Below are 27,581 nucleotides of genomic sequence, written 5' to 3' on the forward strand. Positions count from 1 at the left end.
TTACAGAAGATAGCAAATCGCCATTCTGAGATTTTCCTGTTTGCTTTTCTCAACGAGAAAAAAAAAAGTTTTTGAGATGCTTTTGTTTTATTTCAAGCCAGTGTCTTGGAGATATTTTTTTTTCTAAGATTCTTCCAGGCGCAATCCTATTGTGGACTATGGAAAGTATTACCTGACCTTTCATTTATATTTAAGCATAATAATAAAATAAAAAATCTGGAGAGGGCAACACAGCAGCTGATATGATGAGAGTAATCGGGGAGAAACGTCGGCTGGCAGATGCTGTATTTCTAGACTATGAAACAGCAACACAAATCTCTTGAAATAAGAAGGAAAATGAAAATACCTGGTGCCTTGCCTGCTGATCCTCCATGTGATTAGCCATATTAGGAAGGTGGCAGACCACATGAGTCTCTTCCTCTAGAAGATGGTGTTATTTTCCTTCCATCCTTGGCTTTTATGAAAGCAAAGCCTGCCTTGGAGGCAAATAGCGGTCATTTGGCCAACTTGCAAATTCTAAGTGCCAAATCCTTTTTCAGAAAATCAAGAAGGCCGTGAAGTTGTAATTTTTTTTCTGCCCCAAATGAACAACAAAATATGTCAATAAAGCACGTGGGCCAGGTGATATCATTAGAGAGGATAAAGAGGTAAAAGTGACTCTCTTTCCTAAATTAAAAACCCTCCAGACTACCCTGCCTTGCTGCATATATGCACACACCCCTGTGTCATTTCCTCACTGTAGTCTTTTTTAGGGAGGGGCCCTATAGATGGATTCCCCTATCAAAATGCAAATATCCATGGGGCTGGACCCATATTAATTCTGAATAAGGCGTTCCCTCTGTCATCAGCTACTGTCAGGGGATGGGTGCCCAGCACAGTGACTCAGAGAAGTAAAGGAGTGGAAGTTCTAAAGCAGCTGAACCAAAGGCTTGGCCAATGTGACATTGCACCCAGTGCTGTGTGAACAGGAAAGAAACCACGCAGCAAGCTTCCTGTCTATGGTCTAGAAATGTACACGTGCTTAGAGGGGACAAGACATCAGACGTTAGCAGATCACACAAACGCTGCAGTGTAACTTCTGGCACCAAGTGTGAACTACAGAAAAGAATTCCACCTTGACTCAAAAGCTATCGTGGACAGTGAGCGCAAATAGGACACGAAGACCCTTAATCAAATTCTCTTTATTATAGAATTTGTTTGAGGTGCCCACACGGTAGTGTTTCACTATTTGAGAGTCTCAAAATTGCTCACAGAGGAATTTGTTTTTAGGAATACAGATGTTTTGCGTCAAGTTTCCCAAGGAGGAAGGTGATCCAACATCAGCGCATGTATTCCCCTTGGAATTCCCGGTCTCCCCACACATGTAGTCAAAGAGGTCAACTTTTCCTTGAAGTGCTCCATTGTAACCCAATTCCAGGCCCAAAAGAGCCGAAAAAGGAACTTTATGGTACTTTCGAACACCAGTCACAATTTCTCGTAGGCAGTATTACAAAATGTCTCATAAACAGAAGGATAATACCTCATGTTTACATAGCACGTTTCTTCTTAAGAGCTCTGCAGACATTATTTCATTAATCCTCACAGGTTTCCTAAGATTTGCAGTCGGAGGTCCCTCAGAGCTAGCTAGCAACGAACTTGGGAAGAGAACCTGGTTCCCAGACCTGGATTAAGAGGATAGCCAGGGAGGTTAGTTGCTAAAACACAGCATTAAAATTTATGGGTGCATCATATTAAAATTACGTTAGCTCCTACATGACCGTTGAGAGTTCAGGACTAGATTAGTATGTAGTTGAGCGAGTCTGGAAATTTTCTGGAAAGACAGGCCACCTGGGGCGGACCATGTGAGGTCTCTCGCCATGTTCCCTGCCCTGTTAGAAGGTAACCTGTTAAAGATGCCACAGAAGGGATGGGCCAAAACTCCAATAAACAGCTCTAACTGCAAAACGTTACAGTTCTAGAATGCAGAGATGTAGACAAAAACTGAAAGAAAAGATCCAGAGGGGGCAGGCTTCATTGACGTCACCGGTTTTGAGAATCCAAAAAGTAAAGTGATTCCCTCTCTGGAACATGTGGTCCGGGGAAATCCTTTGCAAGGGAGCATGAGCCTCAGAAAGGAGACAACACAAGTTTGTACGTGCTCCAGCTGGTCTCCTCTGGACAAAATCTGTTCTTAATCTCTTAGAAAATAATCATGGGGTGGGGGGGGCTGGGGCGGGAGAGACTGAGATACCTCAGTGGTTGCCAATGGCAGTAGTAAATGTGATTGATGATTTATTATTTTAATTAAGCTTTGACTTGCTTCTTCTTTGTTACTGATAGTACAACTGACTTCTTCTTAACTCCTGCACAGAAAGAGCTCAGAGGAAAAAAAAAAAAAAAAAAAAAAAAAAGAAAGGCAGTTTGGGACACTCCAAAGCCTTAGTGTACAAATACGAGGCTCTGGGCCATGTCTCTCCGCTCAACAAAAGTTGAAAAGACACTAACAAAACCATTTCTAAAGCGAAGAAAGTGCGTTTGATAGGGAAAATAACCCAAATTTCCCAGCTGAGATCTCTTCTCTTCCCCAACTGAGTGAGATCAGTACAAGAGGTGGGAGGCATCTGAGGTCAGTAGAGGTGGGAGGTGTCAATGGCCCTTGCTTTTACTTTATTATTTGCTGTAAAGAGTCATGTATTTTAATCAAATTGAGAGGAAACATAGCCTTTTTTATTTATACAGATATCTAGCATTTCTGATGTTTTACATTACTTCCTGTAAAATACAAGTTTCCCTCTCATATTATCTCCCTACAGCTTAAAGAACTTTCTTTAGCATTTCCTGTAATACAGGTCTGCGGCAATGAAGTCTCTTATGTTTCTGTTTATTTTAAAATATCTTTGGTCAATGGCCCTTGCTTTTAATGTAAAGTAACATTTCCAGATCTTTCTGAACCACTTCCCCAATCGCCACCACTTTTGCAAATCCCTGCAATAACCAAAGTCACAGAGCTGATCCATCTCTAACCAAACAATGAGGTGGCGATAATAGTTTTCCAGGCAGGTTGCTGAACGATTCAGAATAATAGCACCTGACATTTATGGAAAATCTATTATTTGCCAGACTGTGCTGAACACGTTTTGTGCATTATGTCCTTTTTAACCCTCACAACAAACCCTCACAACAAACCAGGGGCACTGATTTACCCCTATTTTATGGGTAGAACTGAGACTCAGAGAGGTTAAATGGCTTACCCAGCTTCACCACGGCAGAGATTCAAACCCAGGACTCGCTGATATCACAGTCGGTGATTTCATCACTATGGCATACTGCTTGGTTTAGAGGCTAAGATGAGCCATCCCTTCCTCGCAGCCAAGAAATTTAAATGTTTGCCTTTGTTAAGCACTCTCCATTTTCAGACCATTATAAACCTTAGTTTGTGATTTCATTTTGAACACAAGAGTAAAAATAGTGCCTCTGAGGAAAGACAGATGACGTCTCTGACTTAAAAACTCAAAACAAGTCTCAGTCTCTGAGTGCCCTGTCATTTGCCAGACAGATCAGAGCCTGGACCAAAAGCCTCCAAGTCCTCAGGTTTCTTCCTTGAATTGAGCCGGGGCGGGGGCGAGGGGTACTCTCCCAGGCGGCTGGCAGCATCCCACAGCCACACTTTTGGAGTCTTTATGTGAAAGCATCTTGCAAAACATCGCACAATTCATCACACTCCATCTGGGAGTGTTATTCTTTCTTCCCCCAGTCTAGGCTCGGCGAGCCTTTACCCCAGAGACATGGACCCTGGCAAACGTGGCCTCCCCTGGCCCAGCTAATGGTGCAAACTCTGAACAAAGCTGCCCTTGAAGCCCAGCCATTTAAAAGACTTTATGAAGCCCACTGGGGCCCCCCGATTATTTTGCAACAAGTCATATCCCATGAAGAAATTCACTTCTCTGCAACACAGAGGGAGATTAAAGAAAAAGGCAGGGGGGGAGTGCAAGGGGTTGGAGAAAAGTAGTAAGACCCCCTGTTGCTCTGTCTGGCCAGAATCGTGTCTTTTAGTACCCGTATCCTCTACCAAGGCGATGTTCTCATGATATATGGCCCTAATATGTCACTAAATGAGTGTTCTCCTGATACTGTACCTTGGAAATACGACACGTGCCAGCAGAAGCAACGGGGGATTAATAAGGAGGCCCTTTTTTATATTTAACTTACCTAACCTTTCAATTATTTTTTAACAGACTTTAGTTTGTTGGAGGGATGGTTTGGGGGTCCTAAGCCGTTTAAAGATTTAGGTCTGGCTTTTTTTTCTTTGGCCTCTTCAAGGAACTCTCAGAACAAAGGAACACAGGCCATTAGACTGTCCCGGCTACTCAAGTACAGCTCTGATTTAAAACAGGGCAGAGTGTCAAACAGCTCCTCATTCTGTTTAATCATATTTTGAAACAGAACCAAAACATTAGCGAAGGCAGAACACAAAAGAAATAACCACCAAATAAAAATAGTAGCCCAAAGAAAGTAGCACTGCCTGGTTTTTATTATACCATACATCCTATAAGCAAGGGATCTGCTGGCACCACTACATTAATGTAACTGGAATGGATTGAACACAGAGCAGCCAGTGACTGAGTGCAGGGGATCCTGTCACAGATGCAGCTCTGTGACACCACTCAGGCTCCCAGAAGCAGGCTGGAAAATCAGAGGGTAGACTGTGTCCCCTTCTGCCAGGGGACGGGAGCCAGGTATGTGAACTGAGGAGTGAATGTCAGCAGCCTTCCTTCATGTGATCCACATTCCCGAGTCTACCCTTTTCTCCTCCCAATCAAAAGGGACTCACACAGCTGGGATGGGGCATGGAGTCAGGGCTGCAGAGAAAACATCCACAGACTCCCGCACGGGAAGAAGATATGAACCCAGGGTGAAGGGGAGAACAGGCTGAAAAGTAATACAGCCTCGTGTGCAAGTGGCCCAGCTACCTCTCCCAGGACCGTTGATTATTTTACACTACGGGCACCCTTCAGCACATGACAAGTAATGAATCAGCTTTTTCCTCTGCCCCAGAAGAAAACAAAAAAGGGAGGTGGGGTGAAAAGCTGTGAATATTTTTATGCCTTTCTGGTGTGTTCTTTAGAACTAGCAAGAAGAGGATGGGGGTCTGACCCCAACCACCAGCGGGATCGACATCAGAGGGCATCATCAGAGGGCATTAGCCAGGCTTCCCAGTCTCCGGGACAGCACAGAGGCTGCTGGCCAGGTTGGCAGGGGCATCAGAGGAAGCAAGGAATGAGGGTTAAGGAGTTTAAAATAACAATAAAATTGGAGTCACTGCCATAGGAAAGGTCGTGATATGGTGGTTAAGGAAGGCTACCTGGAGATGTTATTTTGGCAGTCCCTTTTCTGACTCATCACAATATAACAAGCTGGGCTCCTCAGCTATCCAAAGAAGCTGTGAACTCAATGGACCCTTTTAATTGTACACACAGATGATTCTCTGGCAATGAAGAGTGAACACATCCAAAACACGGAAACCGAATGTCTTACATCCCATTTGTGTCCTGCCAGGGTGACTGGTGGTGACAAACCACTTCTTCTTAAGACCAGCCTTGGAGGGCTGTCGCCCTCTCGCCAGTAGGTGTCTCCTCCCTGCGCCTTCCACCCACAGTGAGTGGGACTCACCAGGTCCTCAAAGGCCAACAGCAAGCCACTGAGCAGATTTTGCACAGAAGAGAACAGAAAATTTTTCATGGGTTGCCCATGAAAGCCTGTACGCTGTTGGGAGCTACAAAAATACCTGATCTTGCCAAGTGAATGGAGCTGACATCACAGGGAATAGGCAGGGCAGAGGAACGGCTCATAGCCCATCTGTCATCTTGACAAAGTAACTTTCTGGTCACTAGTGAGACACTTTTAAAGACATCTGTACAATTGACCCCGACCACCAGCAATCACAGAGGCTTTCAAAGTGACCCCTGGGATGGCAGGCTTTAGGGCTGGTTCCTGCTGTCCTGCCTACTGATAACGGTAAGGGCTGTCTGATGCATCAGGTGATGGAAACATCCCTGCTCCTGGGCTGTATTCACACTGGTACTGACGGCAGAGAGTGGCCACTTAGCCTGAGGAATGTCAGGCAGGGGGGCAAAGGGGCAGGCGTCCTCTGGCCAGATGGAAGTTCACAGAACTGAAAAAGCCAGCCTCAGACAGCATCCCCCATACGAAGGCAAGCCTGTGAGGAGCTAGGGTCGGTCTGACTCATTCACCAGGGCCATTAACAGCATGTTCTCTTCACCAAGTCTTCCCCAAGGGCCACATGCAGATGTCAGAAAGAACTGGAGAAGCCACAGATTTATTTCATAGGTTTAGAATGTAATTTTAATCCACTAGCTTCCACATTCAAACTCATTAATCAACAAATGCCAATTTTGCATATAATCCTTTTCTGATTAAGGTGTTATAAAGGAATGAAAATGACCGGTCACCCATAAAACACCATTAACATAAACTTGTTGCTAAAGGGATTCACAACATGTGCCCCATTTTAAAAAAGAAATGCTTGGCCATGATTATTACCCTTCATCATTGCTTTTTTTACAGGGTTTCATCATAGGACAGTTTCTCCAAAGCTTTAACACCTAAAATAAGACAAAAATATCAACAGAACACAAATGGTCTTTAAAAATGTGACATCTTGGCTACGAACTTGGATTTTTCTGTAGGTTAAACCTTTGCACCGCAAAATTCAAATCTATCTGAATAAAAATCCATGGATCTGTTTAACAAATATTGTTGAGCCCCTGCCATGGGCCAGGCACTGTGCCAGGTTTTTGCTGAGAACAGAACATATGAATCAGATCCATCCTCTGCCCTAGAAGAGCTTCCAGTCCAAGAGGGAGAGGGGCCAGAGCATAAACACGGCAAAAGCACCTCACATGCTGCAACATGAGTGGATGCAGTCCTAGTCATGAGTTCAGAGGAGGCGAAGGTCTGTTTCAACCAAATTCCACAGCCATAAACTCCCAGACATCATTCAAATCCTCCTGTTCTTCAGACACTAGGTGGGCCACTGAATGAGCCTCAGAAAAGTTTTGTCATACAATTCTCTCACTGAGACAGAAATTGACCTACCTATGTCAGACCCTTGGGATTTGACAGCCCTCAGAAGGGATCTCCTTCAGTGATGCCATCCTAGTGCCCTCCAAGGTAGGTGCAGCAACATGACTGGTCACTGCCTACAGTAGAGCAGCCTGTCTTATGCATACCGTGGGAAATACTTTGTGCCACTTTTTCTTGCTCTACGAAATTGTAATATTTAACACACTTGGCTAGTCTTTCTTCCATAATATGTTTTAGGTAAAGTGTAAAATACCAGCATACTGAGTTTTAATTTACATTACAAAACCAATCATCATTATGCTACCAAGTGTGAGCAGTAATATCTACTTTTAAAACCAGTTTTCCACAGGGCACATTTTATTTTATAATTATTATTGCTTATTATATACTTTACTACAATTTTATTTGGTTCATTGGAGATAGCTTTTCATCTTTGTCAGTGTATCTGTACAATTCCCCCACCATCCGACTTAATATGCAAAGTAACGTGAGCCATGAAAATGGCAAGTCTTCATTACAGAAAAAGCAGAGTTTAGAGTAGAAAGGAAAATTCATAATTTATTTTCGAGGAAGAGAATTAGACCTTCAAATTATAGAATCAAAAAATTACACACCATTAATTAATTGAATTCATTACTTAAAAACTAATTGATTCAATTAAACTGAATCTTAAAATTAAATTAAATTAAGCACGGCATATACTCAGTCATCCAACTGATACAGGTACGCACTGGAAGGACCCAGCACTGTCCCAGGCCCTGGGATACAGCACGAACGGGAGAGTCCACATCCTCACAGAGCTGACATTCTAGTAGGGAGGCCTTCAAGAAACAAAGACACACGTGATACAATGGCCACTGATGAGGGCTTTGGAGAAAAGGAAGCAGGACAAGGGAACAGAATGGGGAGGAGTGGTCAGAACAAAGGCCCTCTAATAAGGAAACATTTCCTCAGAGGCCAGAGTGAAGAAATGAGAATGTGTAAATATACTGAACAAGTGTGTTCCGGGGACAGGAAAGAGCAGACGCCCTTGTTGAGAAGGTGCCGGGGATCATGCAGGAGTAGCAGACCAGGAGGGGAAGATGCTTTGCGGGGTGGGGCCAGAGACAGCATCAGAAGCCAGATCCAGCAGGCCCTTGTAGTTAGACTTCAGACTGTATGCCAAGTCAGCTGAGAAGCCATTGCGGGATGTTTTGTAAATAAGCGAAAAAATGGGATGTATAGTTTTCAATGGCCACTGCTTGATAATATATTGTCCAGAGGCAAAAGTGATCATGGAGATAGTTAGATATTATCAGATATATTTTCAAGGTTTTGCCATCAAGATTTGCTAGTAGATAGAATATAGGATGTAAGAGAAAGAGGAATCCAGGACATCATGGCTGATGGCCTAAGAGAATGGAGCAGTGCAGCTGACATTGCTGGCTGGGGGAAAAGAGATTTGGAGGAGGGGTGGAAAATGAGATCTCTGTTTGGGCCATTTTAAGTTTGAGATGCTTGGAGGTGCCAAGTAGACATCTGAATTTACGAGTCCGCACTTGAAGGGTAAGGGAACTGGGAACATAAATGTGGTAACTTTCAGCATATATGTATTTTTTAAGCCATGAATCTGTATAAAAATCACCTAGGGAAGGACTGTAAATAGAGAAATGTCTTGATCAAATGAATCCTGGGGCCCTCCAATATTTAAAGTTCAAAAAGATAAGGAAGACTCAGCATAAAAAGGTCTAAAAAAGAGTAGCCAAATAAACAAAATTCTTATAAACCCATCATTCAAGTGCTGAGAGATCTCTATACGTGTAAGTCCTTATACACACCCACACCCACCCACAGGCGCAAATGCCCACAAATGTACACAATCGCTGGCTGAGATTATTACATTAACCCAGTGACCACCAGAGGTCACCTTCTCTCAGAACCCGCCACTGTGTCAGATACCTACAGACTGAGATGCTTCGGGACAGCTGTCGCTGTCCACCATTTAAGGCTCACAAGAGATGCTGTCTTGGCTACTGCTGGCCACTCTTTACCCCCAGTGCTAATAACCACCATGCCTGCCAAGCTACATCTCTAAGGGAACAGATTCAAGTTTAGGAAAATGCTGACTGCCTAGAAGATCTAAAAATGCCAAGGAAAAGTTCTAGGACCCGTGTCCTAAGGGAGCTTGGACCTACCAGAGACCAGTGACCAAATGGTAGGCGAGTGTTAAAGATGGGTGTGGGAGTGAGAGAACATTAAACCCCTAGGAGTAAAAAAAGAAAAGGAAGAGGAAAATCCCTCATTTTAAGTTTTCTTCTCAGTTGTACTAAGATCTAAAGCCAAAACCCTGGAATGAACAGAGTCCATAGTAAGACCCTGCTTTCAATTTCTGATCCTAACAAACGTGGCTCAAAGTTAGGAGTGTGATCTCATCTACAGCAGGGTAACTAGGATTTAGAGATCTAGGGAAGAGGCCTGCGGTCACAGGCAGGCACTGGCCAAGAAGCAGGGAAGCCAAGACCCCACAACCACCTTGGGGCTCACTCTGAAAGTGAGCGAGAGGCAGTGAGCAGCCAGCAGAGAAGCTGGAACTGAGGCTATGTTGCAAATTTGGGGTTTGTACTCCTGTCTGTCCTTTCAACATCGTATTTATTCCCATAAATACGTACTTGAAGGCCATTAAAGTTTCCCCCCTGCATTCTCTCCACCAGGCTAAGTGCTATCAGCACGCCATCATTAGTGAAAAATATTTACTAAACCCCTACCTGGATGCTTGGCACTGCTCTAGCTAGTGCTTTAGCTATTCCCAGCAATCCTTTTCTCCACCGCTTGGTCATTATCACAAATGGTCCTCCTCTGGCCTCCACAGAGTTCCCCACTGGACTGTCCATCCCTCAAATGTCTGGCCCACATGGGGTGTGTAGGAAGAACCACCACCCCACCGTAATTGTTTGTGCATTTCATTATCAGGCTGGGACCAAGAATGAAAAACTGAAACTGAGAAAAACAAGACACAAAACTTGGGGAGTGGTGACATCATGGAAACGCCGGGATAATAACAGAGAAAGAAAATAACATGGTAAAAAATAATAAAGATGGAAATGATAAAGGTGGAACCCTGGAACAATGGAATGCCAGGCTAATTTAAAAACAAAAAGAACTTTTTTTAAAAAGGATTCTCATTAAAAGTATGGAAAATCGTTTAGCAACGTGACCAGAATTATGTGAAGGCACCATGAATCAGAACCTTGTCAGCCTGACTTTACACTCTCCTGATCGGGGAAAGGAAAATGTGGGCAGAAGTTGGGGGGGGGCATCAAGAGAACAGAAAGAACTCACATTTCCTCCCAGAATGAGTCCATTCTGGATGAGGAAGGGGCCTGCTGGGCGGAGGTTGCCAGCAGAAGGAAACAGCTTCTGTTATAGAGGTTTGGGAACGAAAGGGGTTGGGATGGGGCGTATCTCTAAATCCAGCTTCACCTGGCCCTCAGCTCTTCATTGCTTGCCTCTGGCTCCTCCAGATGCTACTGGATCCCAGCAAGTCTGTCATAAAACCCTGGCTGTTCTGTCAAATTGCTACATCTAGTTGGCTCATGCTGGAGAAGCAACAAACATACGTCATATCAGCTTCACCCTGCAGCTGCTGTCCATCACAGAAAGACCACAGGAAACGGAGTGTATCCCTGTGGGAATCCATCTCATGGAAAGGCTAGCACCAACCTAGGGGGTCAGCCTGCCCCACCCAAAGGCACCAGTCAGGACTCTAGTTCACTGGACCACAAGGACTGTTAAAAACATAATCCCCAGGGAAGTTATTTGCTGGGTCTCTCTCACTCACCCCCTTGGGGTGCTTTCTCAACACTTGTAGTCAGAAAACATTCTCTGAGAGATATCTCAGTGGAGTCTACCCAGGATGCGTCAGCATTCCCGTACTTGAATTGCAGTCCCAGCTCTCACTGATTAGCAGTGTGAGCTTTGTCTTACTTGGCTTTTCCGAGCCTTAATTATATCGACTGTGAAACAGGTTTCTTCAGAAGGACTTCTCTCCCTCACAGCGTGGCTTTGAGGAAGATAAGGGTCAGGCTACCCCCAATTTAAGAACATGGTGTTGATTCATAAAATAGTTTTTTGAGACTTACCACATGCGAGGTGCTCTTCGAGATGCTTTGAGTGATGGTGAGAAGAATCAGACACTATTTCTACCCCGAAGAAGCCTAAAGTCTAGTAGGGAGACAGTCGTGTAAACAATTAATGAAACTTCAGGGGAGGCAGGAGTAAGGGTTATAATATGAGAAATCAACACGAGGCTTCTAAGAAACAAGTGACTAATTCTGATCAAGTGACTAGGGGAGGCTTGATAGAGGAGAGGACACAAAGAGAAAAAGTAGCACTTCAGTAAAGATAGCTAATGTACAAGATAACTGCGTGAAAGGTCCACAAAAATAGTGTTACATAAATGAGAGCTGACCTATGGATTTGGTACCAATAACAGAATTTCAAATGTACCTGACCACTAGTGAACAGGTTGCTTCATTGGGGAATTTACCTATATTTATGGTTATATTCATATATCCTTCTCTTTCCACTAACCTCAGTTGGGAAGAGTTTTTCAAATACTGGCTCCTGCATGGAGTCGCTGGAAGAGTTTATTAAATACGGAGATTCTCAGGTTTCTGCCAGATCTACTGAATCAGAGTCTCTGGAGTAGAACCTCAGAATCTGCATTTTTAACAAGCTCCCTGGGGGTTCCTGTGCACATTAAAAAAAAACAGAGAGTCGGGCTTCCCTGGTGGCACAGTGGTTGAGAGTCCGCCTGCCGATGCAGGGGACACGGGTTCGTGCCCCGGTCCGGGAAGATCCCACATGCCGCGGAGCGGCTGGGCCCGTGAGCCATGGCCTCTGAGCCTGCGCGTCCGGAGCCTGTGCTCCGCAACGGGAGAGGCCACAACAGTGAGAGGCCCGCGTACCGCAAAAAAACACAAAAACACAAAGAGTCACCTCTGTTGGTGCGAGAATTCTTACCACTGACTTGTTAATGACCTGCAACTGTGTGAGAGAAGACACATCATCAGACTGAAGTGGGTGGGTGAGGCACAAAGAGTCACCTCTGTTGGTGTGAGAATTCTTACCACTGACTTGTTAATGACCTGCAACTGTGTGAGAGAAGACACATCATCAGACTGAAGTGGGTGGGTGAGGAGGGAGGAGGACGGAGAGGCTGGCAGTGATGGAACGCAACTGTGTGTCCCTTGTCACCAGTGCTCAAAGCTCTACTGTAAGGGTCTCCCCCAACATGTACACAACCTCTGGTTCAATCACATTTTCACACTTTCATTTGAGACTCTCTAATGAGAGAAAGTCAGTTGCAAGCTAAATTCATGATCCAAATTTCATAGTAAATACCTACATATACAGTGCACATATATACGTGTGTATATACACATACACCATCCAGCACAGTCAAGGAATAATAAATTGTTCTGATTAATCAGATACTCCAACCAAGAGTTAATATCTATGGCCTGCGCGAGTTCATCAATTTTCAAAGAACTCGAAAGCAATAACTTCAAAACTATCTGGAACATAATTTAATCTCTTTTTGTTCATGTGAGAAAGAGCTTTTTCCAATCTCACAGTGCCTTGGGCCACTATTAACATAAATGCTCAATACATACGTGCTGAGTTTAATAGCCATCAATCATTTTCCTACTTCGGCCGGTCCTGCAACTCGGTTCCCACGTTTCCTGCAGGGCACCCACCACGTGCCCCCCTCACTGACCAAGGTGAATACCGCTTCCCTCCCTTCCCCCTCCCCACGCCACCATCAGAGGGTCCTGAGGATGGGCAGAGGAGCCCACTAATTCAGAGCTGGGGGCTCAGAGATTAAGAGGTGTTATGTTTTCCTATATCACCACATTTTATTTTTAGTTTGTGAACCCAGTATCAATTCACCCTGAATTTAAAGGTCCCCTCATTAAGATACATTGCAACAACCTGCCAGGAGAACTATGTCCAGTGAAAAATTCTCCAGGTGCTCAAAGTACATCTTAGGTTGTACCACAAGAAATTGCTGTTTTAATAGGTCAACACCAAATATCCAAAATTTCATATACTTCAATCTAATGCCCAAATCTGGGAGCTCTATATTTCTATAATTTGGCCAACTGGTGTGTAAAATACTTTAAGCAAATGTCTCTTTGCCCTTGCCTGGTGTATGGCTTACACGAAACAGAAAAAAAAAAAAAAAATCACATTTTTTAAGAAATCCCAACTAGTTCCCTACATGCACACAGGCAATCACAAGGGAAAGGAAGACACTGTTGTGTGGTACATGCACATCCCAGAGGAAAAAAAGAAACGCCAGTTCTTCCCACAGAGGCCACCCCGGAACTAACTGATGACGCTCACTGAAAAAGCAGACTTACGTCCGCTTCCCTGCCATCCAGCTACTCCCCAAATTCAGGCTGAGTCACCTCTCAGGGGAAACGAATTTCCGTCTGGGTGCTCACCTATTGTGCTCATGAGACTGCAAGTTGACCTCTGGTGGGTCCCACTGGGTCCTGGAACCACTGTTTCACATGTGCTTAAAAGCAGGAAATCACCGCATCTCAATTCTCATAGGCCTGTTTCCCTCAAGGAACATAAACCCAGGTACATGGCATAGCAGCTCTCAAGTGGAAGAATATCTGATTAGTCTTCTCATCCAGGAAAATAGCATCCCCCTGAGACCTAGAAACACTGGTATGTGAATGTCTTGATGCTACTGCTTTCGCTCTATAAATCCACGAAGCAGGAGAGACCCAGCAGGCTGTGAGAGCTTCTAGAATTCGTGAATTTCTGAGGGGTACAGAGTCAGTACGAGGCAGTCAAACAGCCCAGCAAGGCTCTCCTGGAGACAGAAGTGGCAAGTTCCACAGGGCACTGGCCAGATGCAGCCCTGCCCTCTGAACCCAGAGGGAGCAATCGTCCTATCTTGGCTCAAACGGTTCTGTTCAATTAGAAAATAAAATAGAAAAGGAATCCCCCAGTATTTTTTTAATAAGAAGTTCTAAGAATAAATACGGAAAAGAATGCACATGTCATTACTTTGCTCACTAAAAGGAAAGCAGTGAGTGGTTAAAGGAACTTTATTGCTAATGCTGCAGTCTGCAGATTTGCCCCCAAGAGGAACCTAAGAGAATAGGCTCAAAAAATTTTTTTTACAGAGAGAGAGAGGGAAAAAAAATAAGATAAAGATGACAAAAATGCCTCTCAATGAGGCCCAAATAAATGTAAGGCCAGCTTTCGGTCTTCTAGTTTTCCTGCCTCCTCTCAGAAGGCCAGCTCTATCTCTCCTGGAAATAGTCTTCTGAGGTCACCCACAGCTGCAGAGGCCAGCAGCACAAGCAGACAGCCCACTGCACAGCATCTCCAAACAAGATGCTCAGACTATGCCTGACAGCCTTTGCAGCCATGAAAAAACCATCTGGCCAAAATCTATTTAGTTGACCAAGAATACAAGAGTTATTTTGGAAATGCGTGCTTTTATGAGTGAAAATGTGAGGATTGTTATCTCCGTCACTGTGATTCTCTTTGAAGTGTCCCTGGGGTATCATGACTCATGTTGCAGATCCTCTCCCAGAGCTGTTTTATGGTTATTCCATCGAAGCAGGGCATTCGGGAGACATGCTCTGGTCAGGGAAGATGCCACTTGTCCTGCCCTCTCATTTTCTCTTGTTGAGCTACCTGTGTGAAACCTTCAAATTGCCATTCAGGTTACAGACCTTTGGGTTTCTCCTGTGGAAGATCTGGGTTAGTACCACCCATTACCTAACATTTGAAAGAAAAAGCAACAAAAAAACTCATTACACTGCACGACGTGTACATACAATAAGGCCTTTGTCCTTAAAGGAAAAACATAATTTTCAACAGAGTCGGCTCCCAGAAGCCAAGGGAGCTAACATCCAAAACCTAATATAAACACTGAGGCTTATGTCAAGGTTTCGGAGTTAGCCTCACTGAAAGGGGGAGGAAATGATGGGGAATGGCAGCCACAGGGATCCGAGGAATTTTTTCATTGTGATTTTTGAAAGCAGAACTGAGATAATCCCCGATCCTCCCCTCTCAGGCACCTCCTGCATTGTCGCCTACAAGGCTGCTTTCGACAGCAGGATATTTCTATAAGAGGGAATGTTCCTTTTGGTGCAAATAAAAGCAGGTCTTCATGTCTATATGATTCTAGTTTTCAAATGTGAGTACATTTCTTTCAAAGGAAAAAAAAAGTTTTTTGTAATGATTATTTAGGATGTCTTTTATAGAGGGGGTTGACCTTCTGTGACAAACTCTCTGGGAGAATCCTGTTTTGGAACTTGGAGTTCCATTCTGAGCGGGGAGCGATCCCAAGTGTTAACAACCCAAATTATAAACAGGAAACTCCAGCCTGACTCCCACTCAAGTCCCAAGGTTGTGGACCTCTCACTGAAGCTATGGGGCTTCCAGAGATGAGGGGACAAGGTTCTTAACACTTGAAGACCTCATCTCATAAGATAAAACTGCCCAAGTTAACTATATACAATGCAGAACAGGCTATCAAAGAGAAGAAGCAGATTCCTAGAAAACAAACACACAAAGCTCTGTGAATGCGTAGGGTCCACACGTCCAAATCCAGTCACCTCAGTTAATCTGGGATCACCCGATACACCACGGGTATCCACAGAGTGACTGTGGCTGGGCAGATGGCAGGACCCTGCACGTTCTAAAAGGGGGAGGGGAATTCCCTGGAGGTCCAGTGGTTAGGACTCCGCGCTTTGGCTGCCAATGATGCGAGTTCCATCCCTGGTCAGGGAACTAAGGTCCCGCCAGGCGTGCCTCATGGCCAAAAGTAAAATTAAATTAAAAAATAAAAACTTAAAAAAAAATGTTTAAAGTAAAACTAACTAAATAAATTAAATTAGATGGGAAGGACTCTGACGTGTCTGTCTGGGTGGGTCTACCAGTAATTAGTTTTACATTTCTGCCTCCTACCTGCCACTTCCTCGTTCAATGGCAAATATCCCAAAGGACAGCAAGGCCTCACTGTGAAAGCAACGTTGTGATTAGCTGTCTGGAGATGGACACCAGTCAAACAGGTGAACTTTTGAAGATGAAAAATAGAGGAGCAGCCCATCTTGCTAAGCCCCAAATACTTCCCGGGTTTTCTGTCTTTTATGGAAAAGATAGCAGTCGCTTCTGCTGAACTTCCATTGTCTGCCCTGACAGAAGTTCAGAGTAAACACATGTCATAGGAATTGACGATGAATTGAAATAAAAGCGGTAGTCCATTAAATACTTTCTTAGAAGTCTTGCAGTAGTCTATGTAATCACTTCTTAGATGTATAGGATAGGCAGTAATTGCATAGCATTTAGGTAGTGGCAGTAGCTATCATTTCTGAAGTGCTTCCCGTCTACCAGACCCTGTTTTAAGAATTTTACATGTTTTGACCCACAGTTCTGACAAAAGCCCTATGATGAAAACATAGATGTCGAGATACAGAAATATCAGGCAACTCACCCAGAGCCATACAACTATGAAAGGAGGCATGGGAACCACTACACTGTCATTCCTAAAAAACATACTCATTAAAGTATATGTTAAAAACTGGTTCATAGCATACACCTTACTTCCTTCCACTCCAGTTCCGGCCCTTAATAATAATAATTCCACTTACACTGTTTACAAAGGTCTTTCACAAACACCAGCACATTTAATCCATACACATCACCTCAGTTAATGGCTACAGCAAACAGATGGGTTCTGCATTATGATTCCTCTTTAGAAATGAAGCTGAAGGGCACAGATACCATTGTGACTGGCCCAGTACCCACGACGAAGGCTCAGAGAGACCAAGGTGGCTGCTGAGTGATGCACAGCTACAAGGCGGCCCTGGGGAGACTTGAACCCATAATTTCAGACACCAAGGCCACCACTCCACGGCTGTACTTCAATGACAAAACAGACATCAAAAATTTAGTGAAAAAAGAAAATATTTTTCCTGAAGATCTAACTAAGGGATTAAATTATCATAATATTTTTTAAAGCACCATTAACAGTTTCATAGAGCAAACCTGAAAGTTTACTATGGTAAGATTTTATTTTAGTCAGAGTCTTTGATAATGTTGCTCGGATTCATAATAAAAAATGCCTCAATGTAGCCTTGTCCATTTTGCACTTAACTATAGAAACATTCCAAAGACACTTGCAAAAGCCTATTACTTTTATTCATGAAATTAGTTTTGTTTGGGGACCTTTGAAAATGTCATAAGACCTTTCTAAATCACAGTTCGGAAAATTTGTGATTTTTGCACTATATTTTCAAAATCCCTACAGCAATCTTAGTTTGGGATTTCTCTCAAACGAGTTTCCACCGAATTCTATCTATGATCAATTCTATTCCATGGGAAAATATGCAGCAGGTACTAGGGACCTGGGCACCACTGACTGTTATTGATTGCTTAAAATCATTCGAGAAGATGATGACAAAGTTCCTTCTATGATGTTCTCCTAGAAGGTTCAGTCTAACTCTGTAATATCTAATACCGCTGGTCTTTCTCCTCTTCAGGCATCTTCTGCCTTGGCCTACGCTTTGTTGTTCTCCTTCTGTAACCATTTCTCAATCTCTGTCATTGGCTTCTCCCTTTCTAACCTTCTTTTAAATATAGCCCTTCTTCTAGTTACTATTTCTTTTATGGGGGTTTGGGGTTGGTAGGTGCAAGCTATTACATTTAGAACGGATATTCCTAATGTATAGCACAGGGAACTATATTCAATATCCTGTGATAAACCATAATGGAAAAGAATATAAAAAGAAGAATGTATATATGTGTATACCTGAGTCACTTCTAGTTACTATTATAGGCTCATTTCTTGAAATCTCAACGTAGACCCCTTCCCAAGACAAATAATTTATTCCCGAAGTTCTGAAATTTATTTCAATGCAGACAGTTAACAAATTGCTGTCTTCTAGTCCTGATTTCTCTAGTGAGATCAAGATCTACATTTTGAAGAGCCTACCGGGTTTTCCTACTTGGAAGGTCTATGAAGCCCAGTCATCAATTCTAAACTCATTATCCCCACCCACATCTGTGACCTCTTCTCTTCCTACATTGTCTATAACATTGGCTAGAACTTCCAAAATTCCCTTCAATCCACCCCATCTCTCACCTCTGCCATCTACCTTATTGCCAAGTGCTATCAACTTGGGCTCCAGAACTCCTCTGCAAGTCTAGGGGTCCCAGCAAATGGGTACACTTTTTTTAAGGTGGGTTGTCCAATTTCAATTGTTGTATAAATTGTGTGCTACCACTGAGAATACATACTACCATGGAGAATACTACCACTGAGAATACATCTACCAGACTGAATAATTTGCCGAAGGGGTCATGCAACAGTGCAGAGCAAGGTATCACTGCGAGTAAGAGGAGAGAGCTAGCACCCAAAATGGAATTTTGAGAGTGAGGCCTGGAAGTAAACAATTCTATTCAAGTAACGGCACCCAGAGCTGCTCCAGAGACACCAAGTGATTAGCAAAGTGACTGCTACAGAGACACACTAGCACATCATCCTACTGCAGTGACTACTGCATTTTAATTACTGTGTTTTTCTGGGCATTGTTTGGAGTCTTTTAATCCAAATATTCTAGAACTAGAAGTCAGTGAAAGTAATTCAAAAGAATGAGCAATATTGGTTTATCCCAACACCTTCTTTCTCACTGTCCATCCCTGTTCCGGGCCACTTGCCCTCACCTGATCACAACACATCCCTAGGGCCCGTTGTCCAAACTCTGGCCCCTCCACACTCTAAACAGCTCCCACAAAAGCTTCTAGAGGCATTTACATAAAACACATCTTATTGTGTCATGCGGCTGAGCCAAAATATTAAATGGCTCCCCCAATTCCACGAGTGGAACTGAGCTCCTTATTATTGCACTCAAAGTCCTCTATGCCTCCCACCAAGGCTTCTAACTCCAGCTTCCACCAGAACTTTGGGTACACTGGGCATAGTGGACTCTGCCATCTCCACAATTCCCAAGCACACACTCCTCTGTGCCCTTCCTCCAATCACGCCTTGCCAAGACTATCTTTGCTCCGCCCATCAAAGTCCCAGATGATCCAATCAGAATTCATCTACAGCTCCCTTAGTACTTGAGTTTGAGTCTAGCATAGTGTTTTTCTGGCACTCCTATGAAACTTATTTATGCATGTGTCTTTCTCCTCCTTTCCGCCATGGGCAAGAATCTGTGTTACTGGTCTTTGCCTCCCCAAGGTGCCCAACCAGCAGAATGCTTCAAACACAGAAAAGGCAAAAAATGGAAGGGGAGAATGAAGTGTGAAGAGAAGGAAGAAAGAATAATATTATTGAATTTATAACCTGTTAACTCCTAGTGCTTCGACTGATGTTTTATAGAATTAGAACTGGGAATCAAGAGGTCTTAAAATATACACCCAGCGCATTTGCTGATCTTAACTAAGTTCAACAAGCACACTTGACCTCCTGGGGCCATGAAAGGTGATGTTATTAGTATTTTTTATAGCACAAAGAATTCAATAGACCATCAGTTGGACAGAAGTGCCACAGAAGAGGGTGTGAGAAACTGGTATCCTTTGTTTATTCAACGAATTTGTATTAATTGGCTTTATTTTCCATCGTTTTACCTTGCCTGACTTTTCCTATTATGTCCTGTTCTCCTGCCCTCACTATATCTGAATCCCCATCTGCGGAAGGGCTCTCTTTCCTCAGCATGGTTTCCTACACTTAAAACACAGTTTTCAGCTGATGTGCACTATAAAGGCCGGTGCCTTGAAGTGAAAAGAAAGCGTGTTTAGAATGGGACAGGGATGGGGAAGGGGAGCCCACAAGTAAGTAGGCAGCAAAAACCCACGCAGGTCTGGAACGGGGTGAGAGACTTCCACAAGGTGGGCCAGGAAAATCCCCACGATGCCAGACCACTAGGCAGTTTTTCCAGAATTACAGCACTTCTGAGTCCCAACCCTACCCTTCTGCCAATAAAAGTACAAGTGAAGGTGACCCCACAGGCATAGAGACGTAAATACTCTACAGAAAAACGAGGCCCCTCTTCCATGGAAAGTTTTTTTAGTGTTTAGTGGAGAGCAAGGGGAAAACTTATACCAGGGCTCACAGACCACTGGACCAATAAGGAAACAACTCAGATCGACCCAGTCCAAGTCTAGAGGGACAGAAAACCCCACCAAATGTCACTGACTTAGCCCTGTTCATTCATAACTATGGGTGGGCTTGGCATCATTATCCCTATGTCTTTTCTCCATCAGCTTCCATTTTCTCCCTTTTCTGATGAACCTTTGCATCTAATTCCATGTGAGGAAATAAGAATTTAACATCATCATCAACATCATCAACAACAATAATGCATGATTCTGACTATATGCCAAGCTGTGGGCCAAGCCTTAAATGCTGTATCTCATTTGATTCTCACAGCAAGTCTATGAGCTCGGTAGTGACAGACGTCCCACTCTTCAGATGAGGAAACAGAGACTTAGAAAGGTGAAGTGGCTTTCCGGAGTTCACCACCAGTAAGTGACAGAGCCAAGATCCGAACCCAGGCCTGTCTGATGCCAGGGCCAAGGCTCTTTGCCAAAATGATATGAAACCAGCCAATAGCTGCCTGAACTGTGTCTTCCTCTGAAAGGGCCATCCAAGTCCAGACCTGGTTCATGTTACAAGACCAAGATCACTCTAACTCCTCCCCAAAGTGAGCCTACGTCAGCTCTACAGAGGCTGAAATAACTCTTTGAGCCCTTGGAAGTATCTGTAGACGTTTGTAAGTAGTAAACGACCAGCAGAAGCAAGTTGGTTTAGCATAGAAAACACTGTTTTCACATCTCAGATCTGTCTCTTAGTAACTGTGTAACCTCAGGACATTTGCTCCACCTCTCTGAGCCTCGAGAAAGCATGGGTAATAATAGTTGTCTATGAGCTAGTACTGGTGAATTTGCCAGCACAATGCTGTAAATTAGTTACCTTTCCCTCCAAACTGTTGTACTGAGTACCTTATTCTATGGAAAGGCAATTGGTCGCAACACTGTCTAAACAGAGTATAAATAAATAAATAAATAGATACATAAATAACTAAATAACTCCTGATCATTTTCTTAGTGAGCATCCAAAATCCAAAGTCTAAAAATGATATAAAACAATTTCCAGGGCTTCCCTGGTGGCGCAGTGGTTGGGAGTCCGCCTGCCGATGCAGGGGACGCGGGTTCGTGACCCGGTCCGGGAAGATCCCGCGTGCCGCGGAGCGGCTGGGCCCGTGAGCCATGGCCGCTGAGCCTGCGCGTCCGGAGCCTGTGCTCCGCAACGGGAGAGGCCACAACAGTGAGAGGCCCGCGGAATGCAAAAAAAAAAAAAAAAAAAAAAATTTCCAAAAAATTGTGGCGACCTATGCATATGTGCATGTACTAAGTGTATCTCTCTGAACACATAAGGACTACTTTTTATCTCCTCTCCCTCTCTCTCTCCTTCACCCTCCTAGCTCTCCCTCTCTCCACCTCTCTCTCTCTCTCTCTCTCTCTCTCTCTCTCTCTCTCTCTCACACACACACACACACACACACACACACACACACACACGAATTGAATCCTGATGCACCGCTAACTCCCTCATTCTCAAACACATGCCTAACACTTGTTCAGATAATAGATAACTAGTCTCTAGCCAGTTAATTTGAACAATAAAAAACATGAGGCTCTTATAGAGATAAGGTACCCGAGAGAATCAAAGATGCTGGTAGCTGCTTGTTTAGTGACAGAAGATTTTTGTGATTAAAAAGTGGAAGACAGCAGACAAAGCCCCCTCTGTTTGCACCACTTGGTTGGCTCCAAGCTAGGTGGAGCCCTGCTTCTTGTAACACCAAATTTCACGTTGCTTTTTATGAGCAGAGGGTCCATTTCTAAATTGCACCCCTGGATTTAAAAGAGGAAATTTAAACCTCAGAATAACGTTTTTTGCTGAACAAAATGTATGCCAAACTAAGCTCTGACTGACTGCTGGTTTTCTGAGTCCCAGCCTCCGAAGTTTTCTCAGGTTTCCAGTACTGGGCCGAACTCACTGGCTTGTGCCATTTCCTTCTATGCTACAGTTAGGTGGAAAAGGGGTGAGAAGCAGGGGTACCACTTCCCCAGGTTCACTGGATGTATATGGGAATGCCCGAAAGATCCAGAGGACCGCTTTAGATTCATCAGCTGAGAGAGGCTGGCTCTTATCAGCTGCACTTCATGGAAGGCACCAACGTGTTGTCCTAGGCATTATGGGAAAAATAATTCTAGCAAGAAGGGGGAAAGCATCATACAAAACAGCAATAAGTCTGGGCCTTCCTAACTCAGCCCCACAAAAGACCATTTTGTAAGATGGGGAAAAGCTCTGCTTTGCTTTCTAACTGAACAATGAAACACTTGCATCTTTAATCCAAACTGTCTACCCACTTCCCTAGATTTCAGGACAATGGCCTAACTTCTCACCTTCCCTCTTGAATAGTTGAACCCACACACTTTACAATGATACCCATCAGCAGCTAACAAACAGGTTATTCTTGGACCACGACTGATGCTGGCAAAACGCTCGGGTCCAGGCAGACAAGGATAAGTGAGAATAAAATTATTCAGTTCTGCTTGCCGTGGCCACTGCATCCGCAGTCATCCTCAAAATTCCCACAGAAATAAGCTCATTCCACCTTTGAAACACTTCGGAGCTTAAAAGTTTAAATCAGGCCAAGTTGATTTTGTGGGGTTTTTCAAGCTTTTACACTGTAATTATATGCAGGACTTTGTGCCACCTATTTCCTCCCAACTGTAACATTTTATGTCTTTTTTAAGCATACGTTGAGGTTAGCTTTTTTTTTTTTTTTTTTTCAGTACATGTTGTGAAACAAGATATGAGCCTATACTCAACTTTAGGTAACTTTCTGCCAAAAGGCTGGACCAACACAAACTAAATATGACTATTTTCTTTATCCAAAGTACAGTTTTGACTATTACATACCCTCTTAATGTACATACATAAAACTAGCTCACAACTAAAGCTCCCTGCAGGTCGGCTGAAATCATAATGAGATTTTCTTTTCATATAATGTGATTAACAAATGTTAGCTAACCGAACTCCTAAAAGACTCAAAAGAAAAAAGCAAAATAACTCAAGCAATGCCGAAAAGTCAAATAACTCAACAAACTTGCTATTTTTTTCTTTGCTTTTTCACATCTTTAACTTAGAAAACAGCCTGTTTCACTTGATTATATGCATGTGCTCTAGAGGCAGGTGAGAGTGAGTTCCAGCTCCATTATTTACAAAAATATGACCTTCACAAGTTACTAAACTCCTCTAGCCTGTTTCCTCATCTGTAAAACAGGCGGGTAAAAATCCTCAAAGGAATTTTGTGAAGATTAAATGAAATAATGCAGGCTTCAATAAGTGTGGACAAATAGTGTTTCATAAATGTTAGTTGCTATTGCTGACATTATCTATCTGCTAAATAAGTCTACCTTCCAACCTAAAAAAAAAAAAAAATGTCAACCGCCTCATGGCAGTCTTGGTGCTTTGAAATTCATATACTGCAATGGGTCCCTCAGAAACTTACAAGAGCAGACACAAATAAAGAAGCGGCCGTCCATCTATTCTTACTCAACTTTATCAAGTATTACAAATGTTTGGGAAGCAGTAATAACTATGACAGCTTGGGCCCCATAATCCTAAACCCCTGCAAAGGTCACGGCAACATATCACTGAGGCTTTCAGCTAGCGAGAGCTCTGAGGCATCCTCTGAATAGCAAGTGAGTTGGAGTGCCAGAGTCCAGACTTTATATGTTTAGAAAGGATTTCTGACAGCTCTTACGAAGGCAGATACCTCCAAATGTTACTCGAAGATATAAATGAATCTACCACCCATCTGAATTTAATCAATGCATTTCTGGAATAAATATCACTCCAGAACTCCAACTGACGCATCTTTTCAGATTCACTCTTTACCTTCAAAACAGCAAGATTCTAATATCTGTTTTATTAGCAGTAAGGCTGTACTTTCGGGGAAAGGCACTACTTTCCCCAGGGCAGGAGTATGGAAAAGGGGAAATGTTGTATGGAGAATTTTCATATTATTTGGGAACAGTCTGCAAAACCCAAACTGTATATTTAAACTTTACAAATGTAACAATATTGTAACGCTTATCTCTGCAAACGGAATGCATTTTTACCTCTATTTCTGTTGATTTCCTTAGTCTTCAGAACCTGATAATCATTTGATGCAGACATTCACCTTCACCCATTTATCATTTCACAACATTGACCTCATCTCTTATCATGAAAAAGTTTGGGTAGTTTAAACCCAGATGGCTTGGCTTTCACCTAAACAGAGAGGAATCCCTTCTCTGGTTCCATACAGCATGTTGATCTGATAACAAGCAGTCATCTATCACTTGGGGGCTTTGCATTTGACTGCCTTAATGTATTTCCAGCAGGGTTTTGTGATGTGTAGTTTTTAATCAAGGTTTGCCAAAACTGATTGGCATGTAAAACACTTCTAAGCAAAAATGTTGTTCTTCGTAAGTCTCTATTTCAGCTCAGAAATTCTTATTCGTATAACTTAATCTCCCCCATGTGGTTACTTATTAGACCTTATCATTAACTATTAAGTTAAAATAAATTGAACCAAAAATTTTTTTTAATCTACTAGCCACTGCCAGTGTTAACTAAGCAGCTGAAATCCCAGTGTCATCCTCTAAGGATAGAATGTCCTTTCTGACTCATGCTTCTAAATCAGAACTACAAAGACTGTTTTTGAGAGCTTAGGATATAAAAGGCAAAGAAATCCAAGATTACATCTTGTCCTCATGTTTGTGCTTTGTGACTCTCATCTCTTTTTCCTCTTGTCATATACCTTATCCCAGACCTTTATACCTAAATGTTATCATTTTCACACTGAGCTCAGACAACAGAATCAAGGCAGAAAGTTTGGTGGCACCTATGATTTGGTGGCAATAGCCATTCCTGGGAACAGAAGGGCAAATGGTAATTATCACTGAGACGATGCCATACCAAGTCCACCTTAAGTTTACTTCTGTAAACTGATGTCAAAGATAAGAATTCCCAGACTGATGAAATGGAAACTGCAAAAGTCCATAATACTCAGAAATTCAACTGAATTCAATTCACCAGCTATCTGAAGTTTTGTAACGACCAAAACCAGTTTTTAAGATTTGGTCATATTACATTTAATGGATTCACCTTATCAGAGGGAGCAATTGACTTCCCATTACCTGATCTCCATACTCACCATGCAGACACACATTATACAAGGGTTGTCCGTGATAAATGGAATCTGGAGAACTTCACCTTCATTTTCACATTTTGCAACAGAACCTGAAGGGGAAAATAAGTTATTTAAATTTAGCTTAGTGCCATTGTTACAAAAATAGAATTTTTACATTAATGCTTTTTGAAACAACTATACCCAAATTTCAGAAATTCCTAATGAGTTTTACATTCTCAAACTCACCCAAAAGAAGTCCCCCCGAAGAAAATCTATTTTAAATAGTTTTATTAGAACAGGTTTGTTTTGTTTTTTTAAAGGCCGTGCTATATAGATAGATTTTCTGCTTTCGATGGTTTAAGCACAATTCCAAGTATTTCACTGGATCCTTAATAATACCCCTCCTTCATGAAGGCATTTCAAGTAAACACACACTCCCACATGCAAAAAAAATTCAAATGGCCATTAAGGCAGATTTTAAATTTGAACAGAATTCAGGACAGTGTCAATGAACAGGCCTTTATATAAATCCGCCTCATATTGTCTTGAGCTGAAACCACTTTTTGAAACACAATCTTCTTTCCTCTTTTAGAAATTGCCTCAATATTTTCTTTTCTGCCCCAGGTGTCACTAAAGTATGTCCTTCAGAAGAGCAGCTGAGGTCTTCACCTGCCTGAAAGCATATAATTATTATATCCTGCTATTATTACCCTTTTAAAATATGATAGTTTCTTTAAATTCAAGGTGCTTTAAAAAGCACTCCCTGTACAGAAGCTATATTGGAACCTTACAGAGTGAGAAAGGCCGATGCGTGGAAAACGGTTAAATTTTTTTTCTTTAACTGTATACGGGAGAAAAGATCAAAATAAAGATTGACGAAAACTAAAAATAAAGGAACTTCTCAAATTCAAATAGAAGAATTTCCGTTATCACTATACTATTGATGTCAACAGCCTCCTTGCCCTCCACCCCTTAACCTACTCACTGCCTTCCCACCCCTTAACCCCGCGGGCTTCGCTTCTTGCCCACCGCCAGCGAGGGGCAGGCTCCTAGGTGCTCGCTCCCCGCCCTCCCGTCCCCGAGGCCAGCCAGCGCTTCCTCTCCCAGGTACCAAGCCAGCGTCCGGGAGGGTCGGTCCCTCCCGCCCCCTCCCCTACCTGTCAAGAAGGAGGAAGCCAGAGACAAGGGGACCCCCGAGCAATTGAGCAGCAGCAAGACGCAGCAGGTAATCCCGGGCGAGCGCCGGCAGGGACGCTCAGCCAGAGCCCTGACGCCGGAGAACCAGAGCATCGTCACCTGGAGGGAATCCCGGGCGACTGCAGGTCCCGCGCCGCCGCCTATGCTCCACTACCGCCGCTCGCAGTCAAAAAGGGCTCTCAGCCGGCGAGTCGGGAGACAGTCCGTTAAGGAGGGAGGCGGGCGCCCGGGAGCCTGGGGCGGGGGGCGGGGGGTGCTGAAGGGGGAGGCGGGAGAGCGAGGCGAGGGGTGAGGGGCGCCCAGGGAGGAGGGGTCCTGCGGCCAGGCTCCTCCAATGCGGCTTTTTTTTTTTTTTAAGGAGTTGCTCGCAGCGGTTTAGTCGTCGGCTCCTCCATGCTAGAGAGGGGGCCGGGAGGAGGGGGTATCGGAGCAGCCGGAGATAGGCAGAGTGGAGTGGCTGCGCTTCCCGCTGCGCACCGCTGCACAGCCGCCGCCGCCGCCCGGGCGCCGGAGACCCGGGCGCCTCTGGGAACGCGCTGGGGGCGCCCGGGCGCAGGGGGGATTGCAGAAGCCCCGCGCCGGGCGCTTGTCTTCACCGGGCGTCCAGCCCGCTCCCCAGCCCCTCGAGGGAGGCCACTTGCCCCGGGGCACGGATCGGAGCGGGGCAGGCGTGTCTCCACCGCCCGGAGCGCGCAGCGCCTCCTCCCTTTCCCGGGGGAACCCTCCCCTAGCCGGGGATGCCGCGCCACCCCCACTCACACCCGGGTGCTCCAGCCCTGGGAGGGAGCAGAATATGGGACGCAGGGCGCCTCACCACCCCTGCTTGTTCCCAGATGCCCCAGCTTTGGGATGGAGCGACACGGGGCGCCGGGGTGGGGTCGGGGGGCCGCGCGACTTTTGACTCCCTGCTTTGCTTGGGTCTGCTGGGGGCGAGACAGCGGACTCCCGCGCTGAGCGGACGGAGGGGCGAGGGGCCTTCCAGAAGAGTGTTCTGTGCTTATGTGTCTGCCAGTCGTGACACTAGGGAAGACA

General features: G+C 44.1%; 1 protein-coding gene across 2 annotated transcripts in view; it reads right to left on the reverse strand.

The window, feature by feature from the left end:
• BMPER (BMP binding endothelial regulator) overlaps positions 1-26,783 on the reverse strand; it is a 258,905-nt gene extending 232,122 nt beyond the window's left edge. The window contains exons 1-2 of one of the 2 annotated variants that reach the window (XM_007446128.1): positions 26,510-26,783; positions 25,377-25,462 (exon numbers count right to left, since the gene is read on the reverse strand). In XM_007446128.1, the coding sequence (XP_007446190.1) occupies positions 25,377-25,462; positions 26,510-26,642 (219 nt within the window). In that variant the 5' untranslated portion in view covers positions 26,643-26,783. The remainder of the gene's footprint in view (positions 1-25,376; positions 25,463-26,509) is intronic. The other variant, XM_007446127.1, reaches the window with a different exon arrangement.
• Between the last annotated feature and the right edge of the window lie 798 nt (positions 26,784-27,581).

The sequence above is a fragment of the Lipotes vexillifer genome, unplaced genomic scaffold (genome assembly GCF_000442215.2).
Source record: "Lipotes vexillifer unplaced genomic scaffold, Lipotes_vexillifer_v1.1 scaffold822, whole genome shotgun sequence".
Classification (NCBI taxonomy): Eukaryota; Metazoa; Chordata; class Mammalia; order Artiodactyla; family Lipotidae; genus Lipotes; species Lipotes vexillifer.